The following is a 23519-nucleotide window of genomic DNA, read 5'->3' as shown; positions in this document are numbered from 1 at the left end:
ACTGTCCCACACTGGGTGTAGCTTGAGCATATATAAGACCTCAAAGCCCTCACAGTAACATACTTTCTCAAACAAGGCCACACCTACTCCAACAGGGCAACACCTCCTAATAGTGTCACTCACTAGATGCAAAGCATTCAAACACACATCTGTGGGGGCCACACGTACTCAAACCATCACACACTGTATTTTCATGACACTGGAAGAACAAATAACATCTATTTTTCATGATCTCAAATGGCTGCTTTTAGTGGGGGAAGCTCACAATGTGTCCAGTATCCTCAATAAACTGAATCTACCACTTTAAGGATAAAAGCATCATGATTTTTGTGATGGAATTAAATTTAATGAGATTTCCTAACCAGACTGGCCTATGATATGGACCCTGAATATCAGCTAGCCAGTACTCCTCAAAGAGGGCATACACTGCTGAGAGAAAACCATACTGGCAGTAAAGGAGATCAGGACGAGTTCAAAACCGAATAAAACAGAAGGCAGATGCCAGTGCCATAAACAGTGGTCAAATGACCACTCAAAGACTTCAAGTGTGACATGAACTCAGATGGCATGACAGCAGAGCACTGACTGCAACAAAGAGGGGTGTGTGTGTGTGTGTGTGTGTGTGTGTGTGTGTGTGTATGTGTGTGTGTGTGTGTGTGTTGTGTGTGTGTGTGTGTGTGTGTGTGTGTGTGTGTGTGTGAGTCAACTATGCAAGCTTCCCACTGTCTTCCTTATTTTAAGAAACGACCACCTTCACCGGTCTCCAGCCATCACCGACAGAATCGCTGACTCTCCAAGACTTCATATTTCTGAACAACAAAATGTTTTTCAAATAAGGTGCATCCTGGTTTTATTTCTGGTGCTGTGGTACGACACCCCGACAAAGAGCAGCTTCGTGCAGAAAGGGTTTGTTTTACCTCACGATTCCAGGCTCTAGTCCATCACAGCAGGGAAGTCAAGGCAGGACCCTGAAGCAGCTGGCCACATCCACATCAAGAGAGGAGAAACAAATGCAAACCCAGAGAATGGCACTGCCCACAACGGGTAGGTGTGCCCGCTCCAGTGATCATATCATGGCAATCCCACAAGCCCCCAGACATGCCCACAAGCCAACCTACCTGATCAAGGTAATTCCCCATTAAGAACATGATCCCAGGTGAGTCAAGTTGTGTCAGGCTGACAATTCTGACAAGCGAAACTCACCACCCGGTGTGGACACTGCAAATGTAGTGTGTCACTGTGTTACATCAGATGCAATGGAAAACAGAAAAATGACTCACAAAATTGACATATTTGCTATAATGCAATGGTTTGAGACCAAATCCACAGTATCTCTGAAGTGTGCCTGTCGAGGATACTGGAAAGGCTTAGTAAGCCTGGGCTAACAGAAACATACAGCGTTATGCCGATTGCTAAAAGCATACCCTATACTTATTGAAACTGAACATAAAGTTAAAAAAAAAATTCCCTAGGATTAAAATCATGTGAATTCAGCTTTCTGACCACAAAGTAGAAAAAAGTCAGTAACAGAAAGACAACTGGAAAAAAAAAAAAAGCCTTTTTTTAAAATTCTAAATAACCTATTTAAGATAATTCTAAATGACCTAAAAACTTAATGAAATCTTAATGAAATGAGAACATGATGGGACCTGTAAAATGACTCAGTGGGTAAAGTTATTGTCAAACCTGACCAGCGCCATTCCAGCAGCAGAGCCCTCAGCAGGAGAAAAGAACCAGCACTCAAACACTGTCTACACACACACACACACACACACACACACAAACTCACACACACACACACTCACATATATACACATGCACATACAAACACATACACTCACACACATGTCCACACACCTACACACACACACCTACACACACACACACACAAGCAAACTCACACACACACACACACACACACACACACAGGAGACGGGGTGCACACACACACACACACACACAGGAGACGAGGTGTGCACACACACACACAGGAGACGGGGTGTGCACACACACACACACATACACACACTCACACACACATACACACTCACACACCTACTACACACACACACACACACACACACACACACACACACCTCACACACATATACATTTAAAAATAAAAGAAAACAAAAACAGTAGGACTAATACCTGGTCAAACTGACAAAATGAAACTGTGATCAAAAGAGTAAAAACAGACACCAGATCAAAACCATCAACACAGAAAACACAAGCATGAAGCAGTGTTAGTATGTGCAATTTTAACCCCAAAAGTTTGAAATTTTTGATAAAATGGCCCCAAGAAGAAATAGAAAGCTATGATATTCTTAAAATCTTTAAGCTAAATAATACAGAAAGTCTTATAAAAAGATTTCCAGGTCTAGTAGCCTATCAGGCAGGTTCTATCCTAGGAGAGGAAACTTCAATCTGTCACAAACCTTTCTATAGAAAAAAGAAGAAAGGAGAATCATTGCATTGTGCCACGTTGTGCAAACGGGTTTTTAAAAGAGAGAGAACAGGTCAGGCAGAGTGTGTTGACTCTGGAACTGCTGAGGCAAAGATCTCAAAGCCAGCCCGTGCTGCAAATGGAGAGCTGGGGGGATAGCTTGTCTTTTGTTTTTGTTCTGTCTTAAAAGCAGCATTCACCAGGAGTGGTAGCACATGCCTTTTACTCCAGCCCCAGAAGCAGGCAGATCTCTGAGTTCAAGATCAGCCTGGTCTACATAAAAATTTCCAGGAAGCCAGAACTACAAAGTGAGACCTTGTTTCAAAAAAAAAAAAAAAAAAAAAGTAAATAAACAATAAACTCAACAGCCACAATGAATGTGAAAAGGAAATTATAAGCTAAACCTACCCCTTAAAACAAAATATAAGCAAACCAAACTCACTACATTAAAAAGCGTAATAAACTGTGACAAATTTGAGTTTCTTCCTAAGAAGCGATCTGGTTTAACATTTAAAAACTAATTAATTTCCTACAAACTAATCATATGTTCATTAAGATGTATAAACAAACCCCTGATAAAATCAAAGGCTAATAATTCTTTAATTGCCAGGAAAAAAAAATGCCATTTGCAAACTAGTAATAAAAGGCAACCCTTCTAACATAATAAAGGGTGTGCAGGCCTTCTGATCTGAGGCTCAGAAGAGGACAAAGTACAACTCTCTTCACTTATCAGCCACCGCCAATACCCAAATCTGACCCTCACCGAGGTGGAAGGGAAGGACACCAGAGGTTGTCCTCTAACCTCTCCAATGCATGGATCAAAGCTGGATGCCTAAGGTTGGCGTCTCATCTGTCTTGACCCCCAAGACCAGCTCCCTGAATCTGTCCAATACTCGTCAACATATGGACGGCACAAAATAGATGAACTGGATCTTTAAAATAAAAATGTTCCAATGAATCTTTTTTAAAGGCCGATGACACTGCCAAGGCAACCTGCTGTGGGATGTCCGTCTATTCCCTGTGAACGTGTGCTGCTCTCATTGTTGATAATAAAGCCAGGCCGGAAGTATGGACGGGACAGCCAAACTAAGGGAGGGAAGAGAGCAGGTGGAGTCTGGAAGATGCCAGCCAGGAATCAAGATGAGAATGTCCTACTGAGAAAAGGTACCAAGCCATGTGGCTAAACATAGGTAAGAATTATGGACTAATAGAAATATAAGAACTAGTTAGTAATAAGCCTGAGCTACTGGCAGAACATTTATAAGTAATATGAAGCCTCCGAGTCAATTATTTGGGAAGCAGCTGTCCAGGTATTTGGGAGTTGCTGGTGGGACAGAAACTTCTGCTTACAGCAACCAGGGGGTGGAAGGACTGAAGATTACAGTGGGATTGCCCATTCTGAACAAGCAGACCCAGGCTGATGGGTGGCTTTAGCCTCTACTATGCTCACTCAAGACCATGGGGAGTCACGAAGAAAGAGAGAGAGAAACATCAGCCTTTGATAAGATTATCAATACTGCCAAATTAGGGACTGTTATCCCGAGAACTCATGGAACCATTGAAGAGCCTGGGCTCTGTGGGCTGCAGTGTTAATGGCACTACCTCCTTCATGGAAAGATGGCGGAAGAGGTACTGCACAGGAAAATAAACAGATCTAAGAAGACGAAGAGGCAATGTTGACATGCTCCCCTTGAGATGCAGACCCTAAGCCAGTGGACTCACCCTCACCACCTCGATTTCACACTGCAATGAAGGCCTCGGACACTGGCACTGGCACCGAAGGGAAAGAGCCATGCTTCTGAAGTCAAAATGGAACAAGAGGGTAACTGTGGAGAAAATCCATCTAGAAGCACACCTCAGACCTTCCCCAAAACGCCACTCTAAAGTGTTAAATCCAACAGATACATGAGAAAAGGACTAACTTGACAGCCATGTTCAGGAAACATCTGATGACTAAAATACAGTGATTGTAATCCTGAAGGAAAGCGGTGTTCAACAGCATGGACATTAGTAACAGTGGGCATGTAGTAGGGAAGGGCTGTACACACAGAAGAAAGGCAAACCGCAGAATACATAATGGATGGTGGCATTTGAAAGAATCTAATTAAGGATGAGTTGCCATTGAAGATAAATTTAATTTGGGTTTAGTGGGAATGTAATTACGCAGTGGGCTCAGTCAAATAGTTCCTTAGTGCTGTCCATGTTTAACTTATTGTTAGGGAAAGCATGTTGGAGATGACAGCAGTGGGCAAGTTGGCCTCCTTCTCCTTAAAGGATGCAGGTCCAGAGAGCGGACCCGTATACAGCAGTGTTCTGCTTCCAGGACAGGAAGCCTGAGCCAGACCAAGGCACCAGACAGTTGGTAATACACTCCCTAAAGCTCTGAAACTGTGTGCAAAAGGGTCTGTTTTCATTTTGGTCTGTCACAGGGGGTGTCGCCTTTTGTGAGGAAGACACTATCATGTTCCACTGATCTTTTTTTTTTTTTTTTTGTGATGGAGAACCATGGGAAGTAGAACTTGTTACAATTTCTGTGGAAAGATGACTATGGTTTACACTCAAACTATCGGTAGCTTTTAAAAAAAAATGTTTACTGGTAATAGAAAGACTGCCTTGTTTTTCTCTTTTTATAAGAAATATACAGAGAGAGTCTGGGGAGAGGGCTCAACTGTTAAGAGCACTTACTGCTCTTCCAGAGGACCCACACTCAGCCTCCAGCACCCACGGCAGGCTGCTCACGACCATCTTTTACACGTCTCAGGAGAGCTGATGCTTATTCCTAGCCTCCTTAGACACATGCACACACACACACACACACACACACACACACACACACGCATGCACGCACACACGCACGCACGCACGCACGCACGCACGCACGCACGTGCACACACAGAATCATGTTCATATATATACATATATATATACTCAAAAATAAATCTTAAAAAAGAAAGTGTATAAAGAGGCATACAAAGTAGACAGGTAGAGCTTCAGAGAGGGCTCAGAGCAAAAGCACTCACCACATAAGCCTGTGGACCTGAGCTTGAATCCCCATAACCTGTGTAAAAAGAGCCAGATACAGGGGCACAAGCCTCTGCAATCCAGAGTGCCCTTGCGGGAGACAGAGGGGACAGACAGGGGAACTGTCAGAGCTGTGAGGGTCAGTTGGCTTAGAGTAGGCGGTGGTCAACAACAGAACCTGCCTCAAACAAGGCGGAAGATGACGACTGACCCCTGAGGTTGTCAGCTCTCCCGCATGCCCTCACCCACATGGACTCATGAAGACAGACAGACAGACAGACAGACAGACACACACACACACACACACATACACATCATACATACACAAAAACAGTAAAAAAAAAAAAACTATAGAAAACATTATAAAAGTGTGACTGATAGTTAATTATAAGGTTATACTCCCCCCCCACTATTATAAATACTGTATTCCTGTATTTTAAAATGCTTACATCTACTTTTTTCATATTTATAAGTTATATGATTTTTTCTCAACAGAATACTAACTTTCAGCCTATACAAATAAATATGGTTCAATTCCATTTGCAAAGTTAAAGAGTTAACAAAATTCTACCACACTGCAAAGGACTACTTAGGCAAATCATAAACACAGTATGGTGAGCAACAGAAATTTTTACCAGATCCCCCGTCTCTCAGGAGGCATGGCTAAGAAGCAGGTATTTTCAAGGTCTCCAATTTCCTACTGTAGGTGGCAGTCACATGGGCACGGGTGTTATTAGCACTTTTAAAACTCTACTTATAAAGGGTTTTAATTCATTTCTGTACAAATATATTTCACATTATATGTTTATACAAATAATATTTAATGAAATTACAAAATTAAAGCTAACATTCAGCCAAGGCATGATTCTATAAGATGTTTTTTTAAAGCACACTCTATTACAGCAATAGAAATAGTAAGATGAACTCTGAGGACAGACACATCCCATGGGTTAACAATTCTAACACTTCTGTTCACACAAACTGTACCTGAATGAGTAAGTAAATGAACGGGGGACCCCACTCCTGAGGAAGGGATCTACAGACGTGCAAAGGGAAAAGCCTAAAACTATCTACTTACCAGTTTAGAAGTGGAAACATAAGCAAGGGCTTATATTAGCTTACTACAACCCCAATTGACCTATACAGAAATACTCATATGACCTTGTGGGTATTTAGACATGGGTAAGCACATATGTATCCATGTCTCTAGTTTGTTAACTGAGAGGGTCTAAAGTCACTGTGGTAGTTAGAAAGAAAATGACCCCCAAAGGGAGTGGCACTATTAGGAGATGTGGCCTTGTTGGAGTAGGTGAGGTCTTGTTGGAAGAAGTGTGTCACTGTGGAGGTGGGTTTTGAGGTCTCATATATGATCAAGCCATACCCAGTGTCTCAGTTCACTTCCTGTTGCCTGCAAGTCAAGATGTAGGAATCTCAGCTCCATCTCCAGCACCATGTCTGCCTGCATGCCACCATGTTGCACCATGATAATAATAGACTAAACCTCTGAAAATGTAAGCCACCCTAATTAAATGTTTTCCTTTATAAGAGTTGCTGTGGTGATGGTGTCTCTACACAGCAATTGAAACACTAATTAAAGCAGAAGTTGGTACCAGGGACTGGGGTATTGCTGTAATAGGCCTGACCATATTTTTGTTTGAAGGAATTCAGACGCTGAGACTTTGGGTTAGGAAAGCAGTGGGATGCTTTACATGCTGCTCACTGGGCCATACTCGTAGGGGCATGGATGACAGTGGTGCCGAGGATGACTGGAACTGTGCGGGGGCTGGCTCAAGAGGTTTCAGAGAAGAATTTTAATATGTTGCCTAAAGATCGTTCTTGGGATATTTTGGTAAAGAATGTGGCTGCTCTTTGCCCTTGGCCAAAGAGTCTGGCTGAGGCTTAGGTGAAGATGTAATTGAAAGATCTCCTAGGTCAAGGCCAGGCTGGTCTACAGAGTTTCAGTACAGCCAGTCTTAGGCAGTGAAGGAAACTGTCGAACACAGAAAGATGGTGAAGGTGTAATTGGACAAGCGAGCCATGTTCCAGCCTGAGTTATCAGTAGAACTTGGCAGCTCTGGCCATGTGGTTCTGGGGTTAAAGATAGAAGAAAGGAACTATGGAATCTCCCTCCATAACTAAAGAAAGCTACTGAGCCCAGGCATGTGTCAGGGATGTGCCTGAATAGAGACCTGGGGAGGCCACTGTGTGAAGCTGTGAAGGTGAAGCCTGGATTGCCTTGGAGACTCCAAGATGTGGAGATGCCAGAGCATGGGATACCTTCTGAGGGGAGCTGGTAACAAGGAATGGAACCAGCGCAAGAAAAAGAAGTGTGTTGCAGTCAGCAAAGCTGAAAGCAGTTGGAGATCTAAAGAGTGCTTTGACATTAGACATGGAGATGCAGAGTTTGGAGTTTGCCCAGCTGTTTTTCAGTCTTGCTTTGGTCCAGTATTTCCTCACCATGCTCCCTTCTCTGCATTTTGGAATGGTAATGTATATCCTGTGCCATTCTATGTTGGAAGTATGTGATCTGCTTTTTTACTTTGATTTTACAGAGGATTACAGTTAAGAGATTGCATGAATCTCAGAAGAAACTTTGAAGTTTAGACTTTTAAATAAATGGGAGGCTATTAATATGAGTCTATGGGGACTTTTGAAGTTGGATTGGATGCATTTTTGCCTTATGATATGGCTACAAGCCTTTGGAGGCCAGGGAGCAGAATGTGGGGGTTTGAATGAAAATAACCCCCAAAGGGAGTGGCACTATTAGGAGGTATGGTCTTGTTGGAGGAGGTGTGTCACCGTGGAGGTAGGCTTTGAGGTCTCATATAAGCTCAAGCCACACCCAGTGTCTCAGACCACTTCCTATTACCTGCAAGTCAAGATATAGGAATCTCAGCTCCATCTCTAGCACCATGTCTGCCTGCACACCACCACATCCTGCCATGATGATAATGGACTGGACCTCTGAAACTGTAAGTCACCCCAATTAATTGTTTTTCCTTTATAAGAGTTGCCATGGTCATATGTACAGCAACAGAAACCCTAACTAAGACAGTCACGCTCATGAGGCAGTAGGCAAAACAGCTGCCCAAGTCTCCATTTCTAATCCTGTTCTCCACCCAAAGAAACTAGGCTCCTTGGAGAAATGGCTACTTGAGGAATAGGGCAAGAAACACTCATGATGAGCTGGTGCCCCTTGGCTGCCGAAAGCAAGGACATGCTTAAAAAAAAAAAAAAAATCAGCAAGTCCACATCGATGGAGGTTTTTAAAGAACAGACTGAAAGAGCTTCCACCAGGCAAAGCTGTAACAACTGGGATAATAACATAACAGTGCTGGATTATAATCCCAAACACAAGCCAAACAGACACTAGTCAATACCAACAATGAACAAGTGAATAAATGGAGGAGAAGACAAGATCCAAGAAACCTATACAGATATTTCACCCTAAAGGGGGAACAGAATGTCCCTGTGGTTAAGTGTGATCTTCACCTGGACATGCCCATGGTTTCTAATATGGAAAGCAGAAAAGGAGAGAAACTTCAGAGTGGAGAAGCTGAGAGCCAGGTGAATGTCAGCATCAGCAGTCTCCGTCAAGTTGACAGTGAGCACCCTTCCTATGATTTCATGCGATGGCGCTGACCTCTACTACTGACCCCCAAAGCACAACTCCATTTCCTTTGTGAGAAAAACACAGGACAAACTCAAACACAGACAACCTTCCAATGTGCCTAACCACTGTACCTCAAAACCCCTAAGGATGTCAGTCAACACAAGCCTGAGAAAGCATCAAGACCAAGAGCAGCCTAATGAGTCACAACATCGTTGCAGGCAGCATGCTGATCCAAATGACAGCCTGGAAGCAAAGGGAGAGGGGGCAGGAGGGAAGAACTGAGGAAACAGGGGCGGATTTTGGTTAGAGTCACTGCATCTGAATCAGTTCACAGATCGAGTGGAGGCTGGCACATGAATGCAGAAAGTTCACAACAGGAGAAGCTGGGTGTGAGGCACCGCCAATTTCTACATTACCTCTGTAGTTCTAAACTCACTATAAAAATTGGATTATTAAAAACTGTAAGACGAAATCAACAGGTCATTATAATCTAGAAAGAGAACCAAGAATGTATGTGGCACTCATACATGGTAAAGGAAAAAACTATGAACTTCGGTGGAAAGAACGGAATATAGGGTCATCAATTCTTAAGACGCTTGACAATCTGTGACAGGAAAGAAGATCTCTGCCTCACTCTACATGCAAACTGCAGTCAGATTAAAATTCCATGTGTAGAAACAAATCTTTAAATGTATTAAAAGAAATCATAGAGAATATATATGCTCTTGGGCAAGAGGAGACGTACTTAAGCTGAAGGGGGAAAGCAATAACCAAGATATGCTTACATGATTTTCAACTCTATAAAAGAAATGGGACTATTTAAGGGGGGGGGATTAAAAAGAAAAGATAAGTGGCCAGATAGAAGAAATGGCCCAAAGAATTAATGTATATAATGTAAAATGAGAAATTCTGCACATCAATTCGAACAGGGCAGGACAACACAGTGGTGGAGAAAGTTAGAATAGACATGTCCAGACAGGAAAGTTCAGTAGACAATGGGAATGTGCTCCACAGAAGGAACAATCAACCTTTATCACTTCCACATCCCATGTGTTTCCTCTCAGACGACAGCAACTACAAAAACTGACAGTATTGAACACTGGCAAGAATGTGGAGGCCGGGATCTCTAATCTGCTCCATACATGGCTCACTGGCTTAAGAAGTCTGGAGGTCAACCTGACAACATCGTTATATGTGTGCATCTTTCCTGCTCAAATCATTTCAAAAGGAGCAAAAATCAGGCTTCCCTTTACAGCACTGTGAACCATGGCATTGTGAAGTCATGGGAAACAGCATGAGTCCACAGATGATGCAGACATGCAGGGCAGATATGTGAAGAAACAGGCATGACACACTTTACACACTCATACACTCCCTGCAAACATCTCCAAGAAACAGCATCGGCTATGCACAGTTGGAGATGTAGCTCAGAGTCAGAGTTCCTGCCTAGTATGCACAGGGTTCTAGGTTCAGTCCCAAGCACTGCAAGAAGAAAGAAATAATAATACAATCTGCAGCATATGATAAAATCTGTGATTGTTTGTCTGTTTGTTTTAAGAAGAGTCAAACATATGAGTTTTTCTGGTGCCACTGATCAAACCCTGCGCCTCACACATGCTAACCATGTGCTCTACAACTGAGCTACATCTAAACTATGTGAAATGTTGAATACACACACACCTCTTGAAAAATGGTTATCAAGATGAGAAAGAAAGTGAGACTAAGGAGATGGGAATGTTTTCACGTTGTACTTACAAAATTCACTTTTCCCACCCCCTCAGTGAAATAAGCAGAAAGAGGAAGATGGGTCAGTGCTAAGAGTTTTTCATTAAAAAGCATTTCTGGGGCTGAGGAAATGGATCAGAGGGCAAAAGCGCTTTCTGTGGTAGCATAAAGATCTGAGTTTGAATCCCTAGCACCCATATAAAAAGCTGTGTGTGTGTGTGTGTGTGTGTGTGTGTGTGTGTGTGTGTGTGTGTGCGCGCGCGCGCGCGCGCGCGCGCATGTGGCAGGGAGACAGGAGGATAGATAAGGCTTGCTAGCTGGCTGCCCAACAGCCTGGCCCCATGTTTGGTGAGAGACCCTGCTTCGAAGGAACAGGGCCCAGAGTGATAGAGCAGGCTATCCACATCTTTCTCTGGCCTCCACATGTGCATAAGGGCACCCACCAGAACACACATTTGGATACCACAAATACACAGAGCATTTTCCCAAATGACTACACTATGCACCAACACTAAAGTCAGGCACCTTTCTTCTGTGCCTGGGCCCAGGACCACCAGTAAAACGGTAACTTTATTCTCTCAGGGACTCAATGGCAAGATAACATCAACAATGTTGCTAGGCAACATAACATTAGTAAACAGAGCTTCAACTGCACCTGTACAGGATGTCTAAGCAGGGACTCTAAACATCCAATGCACATACCCCACTGTGACTTCCGTGAGTGGACTGACCTGGGAACAGGCATGCCTTCCATGCCTGACTCAAACCTTCTGGCACACAGGTTCAAAAACATCAGAAAGCAGGTGTCGTATGTCAGTACATTTCTGCTCTAAATGACATGGTTGTGTAGAAAAGCTCTTTATAAATTCCATACCATCCATGCCATTTTCTGTGACCGAGAGCTCTCTGTTATAAATACTTATTTTCATCAGCCTTTGAGTTTTACACCATTAGCAGTACTTTGCTATCCATCAAGCTAACACAATTTTGGTAAATAGTGAAGTATAAAATATACTACACAACCACAGTACTTTTATGGTAGAAAAATTTTAGCTATAATTACCCTGTTACCACAAAAAGTTCAATTATTCGTTTTACATAGTACAACAAAACACAGAACTACATAAAAACTAAAAAGAAAAAAATTCAAAGGAGTTAACTTCCAAATTAACATCCTAAGAGAGAAAAAACTGAAGTTTAACAGAATTTAACAAAAAATTAAAGTTCCTTACAACAAAAAAAATAATCCACAGTCCAAGTCACTAGGCGAGAACTGGCTGTAGATGGACAGAGACAGCCAGGCTGCACTTGCTGTAAGCACTGAGTGTGCTTGAACTGGACACAAGGACATCGGCCAGAACAGCAACTGGAAAGGATCAATGTGGTACCCAGGATTGGAATGGCTGGGGTGGAGATGGTTACCTCAGCTGGAAAGAGTATGCAAGATCAGGACACCAAAGCCATCATGGCACACAGGACATTGTTTTCCATCACATTATGCTGCCACTTCTTTTAAGGAGTCTTAAAACTTCAAGGCGTGGCCTGGGCAAGGTGGCACTCACGATGCTCCCAGCCCTTGTGAGGCTGAGGCAGGAAGACTGTGAGCTTAAAGGCTATTCTAGGATGCACGGAGCAAAACCCTGTCTCAAATCAATCAAAACAAACACAAAGACGACGCCCAGCCTATTTCCCAAGCACGCTCATTTCTTTCTCTTTTGTGTTGTAGATTAAATCCAGTGCTCACACACATTAAACATCCACTCTACTGGATCTTAGCCCTAGTCCCTCCCCCTTACTCTGAACAGGTCTAAAAAGCCTCCAGGAATCCATATTTAAACAGTGTTCATAGCAAGGACGCTAACAATTGCTAGATTGGGTCAGAAAGGAGATTTTATATACATGACATGTATTTTGTTTCTAAGAAATAGTTATTTATCTGAATCTTACAATTGATGGGATTTGCTGAGTATCAGCTGACACTGTTTTTGACATTTACTTATTTATTGTGAGTAAGGGTCAGTAGGTGTGCATGGTGAGAGTGTAAAGGTCAAAGGGCAACTTTCAGAAGTAGATCTCCTTCTACCATGTGGGGCCCAGGGATTGAACTCCGGTCATCTGGCTTGGCAGCAGGTGCCTTTACCCACTGAGTCACAGCAACAGCCCACGGTTTAGTTTTAATATAACTTCTCAAGAATGTGTAGGGACTTCCAGGTGTATTTTATCCCTGGTGATAGGTTAAGAGAATAAAAACAGATAAATAAAATAAGAAGCAATAAGTCTGAAGGAAGTGTGGCAAAAATTTCGTGTATGCTGTTAAAGGTTCGTGACGGTAGTGTGGAGGGGTATTACAGTATTTTCCAGAACACTGGCCGTTCTCAAATACTTCATTTTAAGCAATTAAATGCACAGTGTTGTTCCAAAAGCAAGACAAGGGTATGGGCACTCATCACCACCACCTGGAGAAGGAAGCAGTCTGAATGTCCCACAGTCCTCCTGTCTAGTCCGGACCTTATTGTGACTAATTTCATGCCTCTCATGGTTGTCACAGATAAACAAATGTAGTTCATTTGCACCCACAAGGCTACAATCACTGGGAGCGATACTGATGTACGAATGTAGGGAAAACTGTCCCCTTGGGTTCTCGTACCCATGTCACCAGCAGATCCTGTGGACAGCGCTGGCATGATGCAGGCTGCCGGTGCGTGACCACCCTCCACTCTCTCGTCTCAGGAAGCTCCAGGGAATTCAATGGCCTGCAGCCGCACTTCACCCAAGAGTCAGACGTCTTGTTAGGCCCCTAGGAAGAAAAGAAACAATTATATGTATATTAAAAAAAAAAAAGCATCACTAAATCAAACATCCTATAACTAATTCAAAACTTATACTTGACACCAGTGAGATCGTAATTCTTCTACAGAATTTTTTCTGCAGTGACAGGCTGATCTTTAACAGGGGAGTTTCTGGTTTTGATGTGATTTCTAACTGAAAGCATGCTACCCCTGCATAGGCCAAGGCTTCTGAAAGACGGTGACGTTTTCCTTAGGGGCTGCTGATCCGATGCATCGTGACCTTTCAGAAGATTCTGTACGGTCAGTTCCTCCCTCTCTTACCCTAACTCTGGCTATATTTCCCAATGTGGAACAAAGACTATCTGAGTTACCAGCAAACTACAACTCTGTGTTTCCATAGAGTTCATTCTAGTCCAACAGCTGCAAAGTTCTCTACCGCAGGCTGAGCGCGTCTTGACAAACTTCGTCAGCTAGGACAGCAGCGATACAGATTCACAGAAGTAGTAGCACTACAAGCTAAGCCCTCTTTGAGTAAAAGTTAAGCTGGATGTATCCGGGAAAATATATTGTTTTCAATAACTGGCATAAGTTTATCTCTAAATAAGCAGGGAAGGGGATAGAGTGTAAAAGCTGTGCAAGGTTACCTCTGGCTTTACCTCTAATCTTGCTGGCTCTGTGAGCTTGAGTAACTTACTTAATCTTATTAAGCCCGAATTTCCTAATGTGCAAATGAAGACAATAACTTAGAGCTGTGTAATAATTAAATATACCGAGGCATGCAACAATGCCTTGCATGGAGTAAACAAACAATAAAAGCTGGCTTGTGATAGTTTCTTTCTTTAATTCAGGCAACAGAATTATAAAATTAAAACATAAAAGAAAGCAGCAAGATTACAATTCACCCAGCCTAGCACCTAAGAAAGAGCCCGCCATGTGTTTTGAATTTGGATCACTGCAGACTAACAACGGAAAATACACATCATTTACATTTTTCTTGAAATCATAACTATACAATGCATTTTAGTTCACCCGGCCCCCATTCCCCATACAGAGAATTCAGTCATTTAAAAGCATATTTTAACCTATCTTAAAGACAACAAGAAAAACAGACATTGTAAACACTGGGAAACGATTCACTTCAATTCGTAAAGCTTCTAAATTGCTGATTCATATTACAGAATCACGACAAACAAGCTTGCCAGCTTTTACTTGAGAAAAATACAACTGTTAAATTCCAGTAAAGCCTTCTAAATTAGCATTTTAATTGCCAAAGTGAAAACTGATATTAAAACTCCACCATCAAACAGACTTTCTTGGACTTGACTATCTGCTGTGACGTCTTACCATCTGCTTTACATTATACCAAAGACAAACACATAATACACATCCATACAGGGAGAAATGCTAATTAAAAATAAGGTGGCAGTCATTTAAATTCCAAGTAAAAATGTAACTCACTGAGCTAAAAATTAAAATGAAAGGAGAAGGCAAGCCAGGCTCCACTCGTGCCCAGCTCCCACGCTGCTTTTTCTCCAGTAATCTTAAAGAGAAACTTGGCTTTGGTCTCAGAAATTATTCTAATCAGGATTAAGATTTAACTACATAAAAATATTCCTTATATAAAGCAAGGGGATAGATGAAGCAATTCAAAGGCAAAAAGAACTCCAGAAAGACCACTGATAATAAAGAATATATTGTTAACAGACTTTGGTTTTACTAACAGAAAAAAGAAAAGAAAACTATTTAAAATGTATAAAGAGTATGCATACATATTTCTAGCATTAGGGTAATACCTCTTCATGATGTAAGCAGATCCAGTGCTTTCCGTGTGTGTGTGTGTGTGTGTGTGTGTGTGTGTGTGTGTGTGTGTGTGTATGTGTGTGTGTGTGTGTGTGTGTGTGTGTGTATGTGTGTGTGTGTGTGTGTAGGTGTATATATAACTTAGCTCTTTAGGCCACAAGAAGTCAGAATGTGCATGGCACCGACTGTCACCACATACACAGAAATACACACACTCTATACTTCCCGCACCATGAAATCCTCCCCTTTACCACCTAAAGAATTCACAATGCTTCACACTTATGAACTACGTATGTCACATAACCCAATTTATACTTTTATCATAAAAAAAGTAAAATTTGATAGAATGTGGTACATTCTCATTATTCCAGAAATCGTGGCAAAACCCTGAAATCCCACGTCAAAACGTCTTTGTAAGCCAGTGTTACAATACGTGAGAGGACTTAGCATTCTTGCTTTTTTCATAACGAACAGTCAAGGTTAAACTTATCTAGTGCAGTACATTTATCACAAAGTAATGATCTTCTGAGTATGCATTATACTACATAATTATCTTCCTAGAATAGTGCAAATACATGATTTTTTTAAAAACAGTTTGATATAATTCTAACTAGAAAAATGCTCAGCATTTTATGGAATGAAGTAGTGTTGCTGGATTTAACTTTCAAATTGGGTTAAATTTTTGTGTAATAATGTTGTTTTCTTTGGCCAAATTGATTGAAAGGGCTTTGGAATTCATCAGAACACAGCCGTAATTATTACTGACTGTTGTATGGAACCGATTTACTACAACACAAAAATACCAGCTGTTACAGTATGTCCTGAGAGGGATTACTGGATATTCTTAAATTGAAGTTCAATCCATCTTTCCATAAAAAAGAGAAAGACCTGAATGCCAGGAACATAACAGCAGTATCAAATGCACCTGAGGCATTTACAACACCCAACAGGACCATTACAGCTTGCCTTTAAAGAGGCTTATTTTTGAAATTTCACTATTCCAGTTGTACCTTGCTTCTATATATCACACTGTATCAGGTTTTCCTGGCATTGATGACGTGGAAACAGTGAACTACAAGAAGGTCTACGTGCTCACAATGTTCAATTCTACCCTGGCTATAGTCAAAGCTTCTGTAGCAATCCTGACATCTAGTGGCCGATCGCAGAAGTGCAAGCACTTGCAAGACGATAGAAGATGTTGTTGATGATGATGATGATGACGTTGATGATGATGACAATGATGAATCTGTGTGTGTTATGCATTCGAGAGACATGAATGTCACAGCACACACATGACAGTCCCAGGACAACTTTGGGGATTTGGTTCTATCCTTTCACGGTGAGTTACAGGGGTCTAACTCTATTCCTCAGGCTTACACAGCAACACATGTACTCGCTGAGCTATCTCATCAGCCCAAGTAGTTTCTTTTTATTTCTCAGTAAAGCAAGAGTTGACTTTATTCATCCAGCGACATAGTTCCCTTCAAAATTATTGTTTAATGTGAATACATATGGTGAATAAAATAATAAATCAATCTCTACTTGAGAAAGTATTCCAAAACATGGAAGCATTTCCCCAGGTAATAATTATCAGTAGCCTGTTATTTCGGGAGACAATGGCCATGGTCAATGATTTAACAGTTATGCTTCCAGTTCCTAAACTAACTGAGCAATGAAATAATCCATACAACAGTAATGTGTACAATATAAATCTATTTCCACCAATCTCTAAAGGGCAATTTGAGAAATTCATTAGTTAATGTAAGCACACTGTTATCTGTTAACATAGCTGCAAATCTTCAGAAACACAGTTGTAAGAATATGATAGAAGCCAGACAGAGCTACTTGTCACAAATCTGTTTACATGAACTGGTGTTTAGGCCTGGGATGTAGCTCACTGGAAGGGCCCATGCCTGGAGTTCTTGACGCCCTATTCAAACTTCCAGCACCATGCACAACCAAGCAAACAAAAACAGTGGGCATGCCATGCACATTAACAGTCCTCAAAGCATGTGCACGGACCACCACGATCTCAAAGGCCTTGCCAGAGGGACCCATGAGGTTAGACTATGTTCGGAAAAATGCTGAGACACTATTTCTCTTTTCTACTTTCAACATCCAGGTAAAAGCACTGGTTCCTCGGCATGAATCAGGACCATGAAAGCATAGTCTTCAGGAAGGCAGCATTCAGGTAGGTCCCAGTTCAGAGTTCTCTCTCTGGGCCTTGTTTCTGAAGTGCATGGTGTATGCAGCAATCAGGAATTACCTTCTACCTCTAGGGGGCAACCGAGGGCAAGAGCAATAGGCTGTATGTTTGGGAAGTCTCACAGACAGCTCTGGGCAACAACAACTCAAAGAGGGCTTCTCATGTATGGTGTTGGGGTTTTTGTTAGGTTGTCATTGGCTCTTGGAGGGAGAGCTGTCATCCTAGATGAGAAAATGTATTTAAACTACATGTATATTAATATACTAAATTACGTACACGGTAGGATTTTTGGTAAGTAGTTTATAGTGACTCCTCGTGGCTTTTTCAGTCATCCATATTGCTATTTTACCCCACCTCCTCTTGCTATATTTAACCCCTCCTCCCCAAGGAGCCCCCTTTGCCCACGTCCATTATCAGATCACTGTATCCTCCAATTCCCCTTTACCTTCTTTTCACCTTCTTCTATATTGCCTCCCTAAGGAGCCCCTTTTCCCACTTCCCTATGATTACACCTTGGTATTCTCCTCTCTATTGCTCCCAAATGCCCCCACCCCGCCATGCTGACAACGGTTCCAGTTTACTTTCCTGGACTCTGTAGTTATTACTGACTATATACTCACATCTAAAGATTTGGAGCTAGAACCCTCCAATAAGAAAAACGTGACATACGTCTTTCTGGGTCTGGCTTACCCTCACTCAGTATGACCTTTCCTAGTTTTATTTATTTACCTGCAAAATTCATAGTCTTGTTTTTCTTTACCATTGAATAGCGTCCCATAGTATATATGTTCCATATTATCAATATCTGTTTTTCAATTCTAGGGCATTTAGGTTGTTTCTATATCCTAGCTATTGTAAATACCGTGGCAATGAACATAGCTGAGCAAGTATGAGCGGTGTATATTAGGTCCTGTGGAGTAGTAGCATAGTTGGGTCCTATGGTAGATTTATTTTTACTATTGAGAATTCTCCACACTGATTTCCACAGTGGCTGCATCAGATGGCAACCCCACCAAGAGTGAGGGATGGTTCCCTTTCTCCTCATCCCCTCTAGCATTTGTTGTTGGTTGTTCCACTGATCTTGGCCACTCTGAATGGGGTAAGGTGAAATCCCAAAGTTGTTTTGATTTGCATTTCCCTAGTTGATAGGGATGATGAACCTTTTTTTTTTCTTTTTTTTTTAATATTTTATTTATTTTTTTATTTTACAATACTATTCAGTTCTACATAATAGCCACAGATTCCCTTGTTCTCTCCCTTCCTGCCCCCTCCCCTTCCCCCCAGCCCACCCCCCATTCCCACCTCCTCCAGATCAAGGTCTACCCCGAGGACTGGGATCGACCCGATAGACTCAGTCCAGGCAGGTCCAGTGCCCTCCTCCCAGATTGATCCAAGCATCCCTGCCTAAGTCCCAGGTTTCAAACAGCTAACTCATGCAATGAGCCCAGGACCTGGTACCACTGCCTAGATGCCTCCCAAACAGATCAAGCCAATTGACTGTCTCACCTATTCAGAGGGCCTGATCCAGTTGGGGGCCCCTCAGCCTTTGGTTCATAGTTTATGTGTTTCCATTCATTTGGTTATTTATCCCTGTGCTTTATCCAACCTTGGTTTCAACAATTCTCGCTCATATAAACCCTCCTCTTTCTCACTAATTAGACTCCCAGCACTCCACCGGGGCCTAGCCATGGATGTCTGCATCCAGATTCCTCAGTCCTTGGATAGGTTTATGGCACAACTATTAGGGTGTTTGGCCATCCCATCACCAGAGTAGGTCAGTCCCGGCTGTCTCTCGACCACTGCCAGCAGTCTTTTGTGGGGGTATCTTTGTGGATTTCTGTGGGCCTCTTTAGCACTTTGTTTCTTCCTTTTCTCATGTGGTCTTCATTTACCATGGTCTCCTATTCCTTGTTCTCCCTCTCTTTTCTTGATCCAGCTAGGATCTCCCGCTCTCTTTCCCTTGACCCTCGCCCTTCATTGCTCCCACTCATGTCCAGGCTGTCCATGTAGATCTCATCCATTTCTCTGTGTCTTTCTTGGGGTCCCATTTTCCAGGTAGCCTCACTGGTGATGTTGTTTCTTAGCCTTCAGGTTTTTTTTTTTTCCTTCATCTTTTGAGAATTCTGATTTCAAGTTCCAGACCCACAGACCCACTTCTCAAATGGGCCATCTGTCTTTTGTATTTGGGGGTGGGGTTGACTCTGTTTTCTGAGTTCTTTGTATATTCTAGATAGTAAGCGTCTGTCAGATGTACAGCTGGCAGCCACTCTCCCCCACTGGATGGGCCTTCTTTTCACCCTCTTGGCTGTTTTTGCTATGCTCAACTTTTTAGCTTCATGAAGTCCCACTTGTCAGTTATTGGTCCTATTTCTTGGGCAAATGGAGTCTTATTCAGGAAGTCTCTCCCTCACCTATATCTTGTATGTTTTCTTCTAGCCTTTTCAGCGCTTCAGGTTTCCATCTTTGATCCATTTGGGTTTGGGTTTTGTGCAAAGTGATAGACACAGGTCTAATTTTACTCTTCTGCATGTGGACATCCCACCTTCCCAGCACCATTTGTTGAAGACGCCTTCTTTTACCAGCATATTTTTTTTACATCTTTGTCCAATTTTAAGCTGCTGAAATTACTTGTATGAATGCTTGGGTCTTTGATTTTTGTTCTGTTAGTCTTCATGTCTGGTTTTGCGTCAATACAATATTGTTTTTGTTACTACAGCTCTGTAACACTGTAATTGTAATCCTACAGCATTGATCTTTTTGCTCAGGACCGTTTTGGCTTTCCAGGGCATTTTTGTGGTTCCATACGAATTTTAGGATAGGTTTTTCTATTTTTGCAAATGAGATGGGAATTTTGATTGGAATTGCATTGAATCTGTTAATAGCTTTTGGTAGAATGGTCATTTCCATAATGTTAATTCTACCAATCCAGCAGCATGGGATGTCTTTCAATTTCCCAGTGTCTTTCTCATTTCTTTCTTCAGAGGTTTAACGTTTTCATCATAGGGGTCCTTCACTTTCTTGGTGAGGTTTACTCCCAGATATTTTCTTTGAGATTATTATAAATAGGACTGTGGCCCATGACCTCCCTCCCTATATGTTTGTTGTTCGTGTTTAGAAAAGATGTTTATTTGTGCAAGTTGATTCTGTATCCTGCCATGTTGCTGAATTTGTTTATCATTTCTAGAAGTTTCTGGTAGACGTTTTTGGATCTCTAGTGTATAGTATCATGTCATCTGCAAACAGGACTAGTTTGACCTCTTTTCCTAGTTACTGTAGCCCTTTAATTTCTTTCTCCTGCTTTATTGCTCCAGCCAGTTCTTAGAGTACAGTATTGAAAGGGAGTGGAGATAGTGGACATCGCTGTTTCATTCCTGACTTCAACTGGATTGCTTCAAGCATCTCTCTATTTAGGATAATGTGGCTGTGGGTCTCCTGTACATAGCTTTATTATGCTGAGGTATGTTCTCTCTAGCCTATATTCTCTAGGACTTTTGTCATGAAGGTATGCTAGATTTTGACAAAGGCTTTCCCTGCATCTATTGAGATGATCATGTGATTGTTTTGCCTCTAAGTCCATTTATGTAGGTTATCACATTTATTGGCTTCCCTATGTTGAACCATGCCTGCATTTCAGGGACAAAGCCAACTTGGTCATAATGTATAATCTTTTGAATTCGTGTCTGTATTTTGTCTGTAAGTGTTTTATTGAGTATTTTTGACTCTTTGTTTGTTAGAGATGAGCACAGTTTGGCCTGTAGTTTTCCCTTTTTGCTGTGTCTTTACTTGGTTTGGGTAGTAGAGCAATACTAGCTTCTTAGGAGTTTTTGAGTGCTCTTTTATCATACATTTATAATAGATTAAAAAAGCCTGGCTGTTGATATTCTTTGAATGGTTGGTAGAATTCTGCTGTAAATCCATCTGGTCTTAGCCTTTTCTTTCTTCTTCTTTAATTAAAAGGTTTTTTATTGTTATTTCAAGCTCCTCATTTGTTATTGACATCTTTAGATTGTTGAGTTCTTGGTTTCATTTTGGTGATTTGGCTACCTCTAAAAAATCATCCATTTCTTCTAGATTTTCCAGCTTCATTGAGTACAGGTCTTCAAAATATTCCCTTATTCTGAATTTCTTTAGTGTCTGTTGTAATGTTTCCCTGTTCATTCCTAATTCCATTCATTTGGGTTCCCTCTTTCTTTTGGTTAGTTGGGCCAAGAATCTGTCAATTTTGTTTGTCTTCTCCAAGAACAGCTCTTAGATTTGTTGATTCTTTGTATTGTTTTGTTTCTTTTCCATTAGTTTGTCCTTGTTTTTCCAAATTTTTGAGTTACATCATTAAACCATTTATTTGTGATGTGTTGTTGTTGTTGTTGTTTTAATGTAGGCACTTAGAGCTATGAATTTCCCCTGTGGGACTGCTTTCAATATATCCCAGAGGTTTTGTTGGGTTTTCATTTTCATTTTGTTCCAGAAAGTTTTTAATTTCCTTCTTGATTTCTCCTTTGATCTAGTCATTGTTTAGTAATGAGTTATTTATTCTCTATAAGTTTGCATGTTTACTAGAGGTTTTGTTTGTTTGTTTGTTTGTTTGTTTTGCTGTCCATTGTAAGTTTATTGCATGGTGGTCAGAAAGGATCACAAGTGCATCACAAGGAGGGACTGAAATCTTTTTGAAGTTTTAAAGGTTGGGGGGGGTTGTTTTATCTCAGGATGTGGTCTGTTTTAGAAACGCTTCACTGTGCTGCTGAGTAGAATGCTTGCTCTTTAGTGTTTGGATAGAAAATTCTGTAGATATCTGCTCAGTCCATTTGATGCATGATGATAATTAATTCTGATGTTTCTCTGATTATTTTTTGTCCAGATGAACTGTCTATTGAAGGAAGTAGAGTATTGAAATCACCTACTATAAATGGATTAATGTTCATCTGTGTCATTAATTCCAATAGTAGATTGTTTATGAAACTGGGTGCCCTAAGTTTGGTGCATATATGTTTAAGATAGTATTGATTTCCCGGTTAACTAGTCCTTTGATTAGAATGAAGCGGCCCTCTTTATCTCTTCTGATTAGTTTTAGTTTGAAGTCTATTTCATAAGAGAATAGTGACATCTGTTTATTTCCTGGTCCCATTTGACTGGAGGACTTCTATCCATCCTTTTACTCTAAGGCAGTGCCTATCTTTAAAACTAAGATGTGTTTCTTGTAGGCAGCAGGTAGATGAGTTTTGTTTCTTGATGCATTCAGTCAGCCTGTCTCTTCTGATTGAAGAATTGATGCTTTTGATATTTAAAGTTATTACTGAAGTGTAGGAGTCAAGGTGGTCATTGTGTTGTTGATTTTCGGTGGTATTGTTTGTATTTTCAATGGTATTTTGTGTTTTGATAATTATGGTTTTGTATTTATTACCACAGTCTCTCTGCTATGTTCCTTCCTTTCTTCAGCCTGAAATAATGCTTCCTGCATCCTCCTTAGGTTTGGTTTGTTGTTTGTAAAAATTTTTAGGCAATTTAAGTCAAGGAAAAAACTTCTTTCTCCTTCAATCATAGCAGATGGTTTTGCTAGGTATATTATTTTAGGTTGGCTGACACAGTCTTTTAGGATGTGGAATGCACTATTCCAGGCTCTTCTGGCTTTCAAAGTTTCCACTGAAAAATCAGCTGTTGATCTGATGGGTTTTCCTTTATATGTGACTTGCATTTTTTTCTCTTGCAGCTTTTCATACTTTCTTTGTTATGGACACTTAGTGTTCTAACTATGACATGCCATGGGGGATTTTCTTTTCTGGTTTTGTCTATTTGGTGTTCTGTGTGCTTCTTGTATCTGTATACATATGTCTTTCTATAATTTGGGGAAGTTTTCTTCTGTGATCTTATTGAAGAGCTGGTCTATACCACTGACTTGGGAGTCTTCTCCCTCATCTATATGGA

General features: G+C 41.3%; 1 protein-coding gene across 2 annotated transcripts in view; it reads right to left on the bottom strand.

The window, feature by feature from the left end:
• Nucleotides 1-23519, bottom strand: part of Mpp7 (membrane palmitoylated protein 7) — a 219718-nt gene that overhangs the window by 139074 nt on the left and 57125 nt on the right. For both annotated transcript variants that reach the window (XM_028873101.2, XM_028873116.2), the window contains exon 2: nucleotides 13453-13602. In XM_028873101.2, coding sequence (XP_028728934.1) covers nucleotides 13453-13489 — 37 coding nt within the window. In that variant the 5' untranslated portion in view covers nucleotides 13490-13602. The remainder of the gene's footprint in view (nucleotides 1-13452; nucleotides 13603-23519) is intronic.

This window comes from Peromyscus leucopus, chromosome 5 (genome assembly GCF_004664715.2).
Source record: "Peromyscus leucopus breed LL Stock chromosome 5, UCI_PerLeu_2.1, whole genome shotgun sequence".
NCBI lineage: Eukaryota > Metazoa > Chordata > Mammalia > Rodentia > Cricetidae > Peromyscus > Peromyscus leucopus.
Note: the sequence above shows the minus strand (reverse complement) of the source record. Positions and strands in the feature narration are given on the sequence as shown.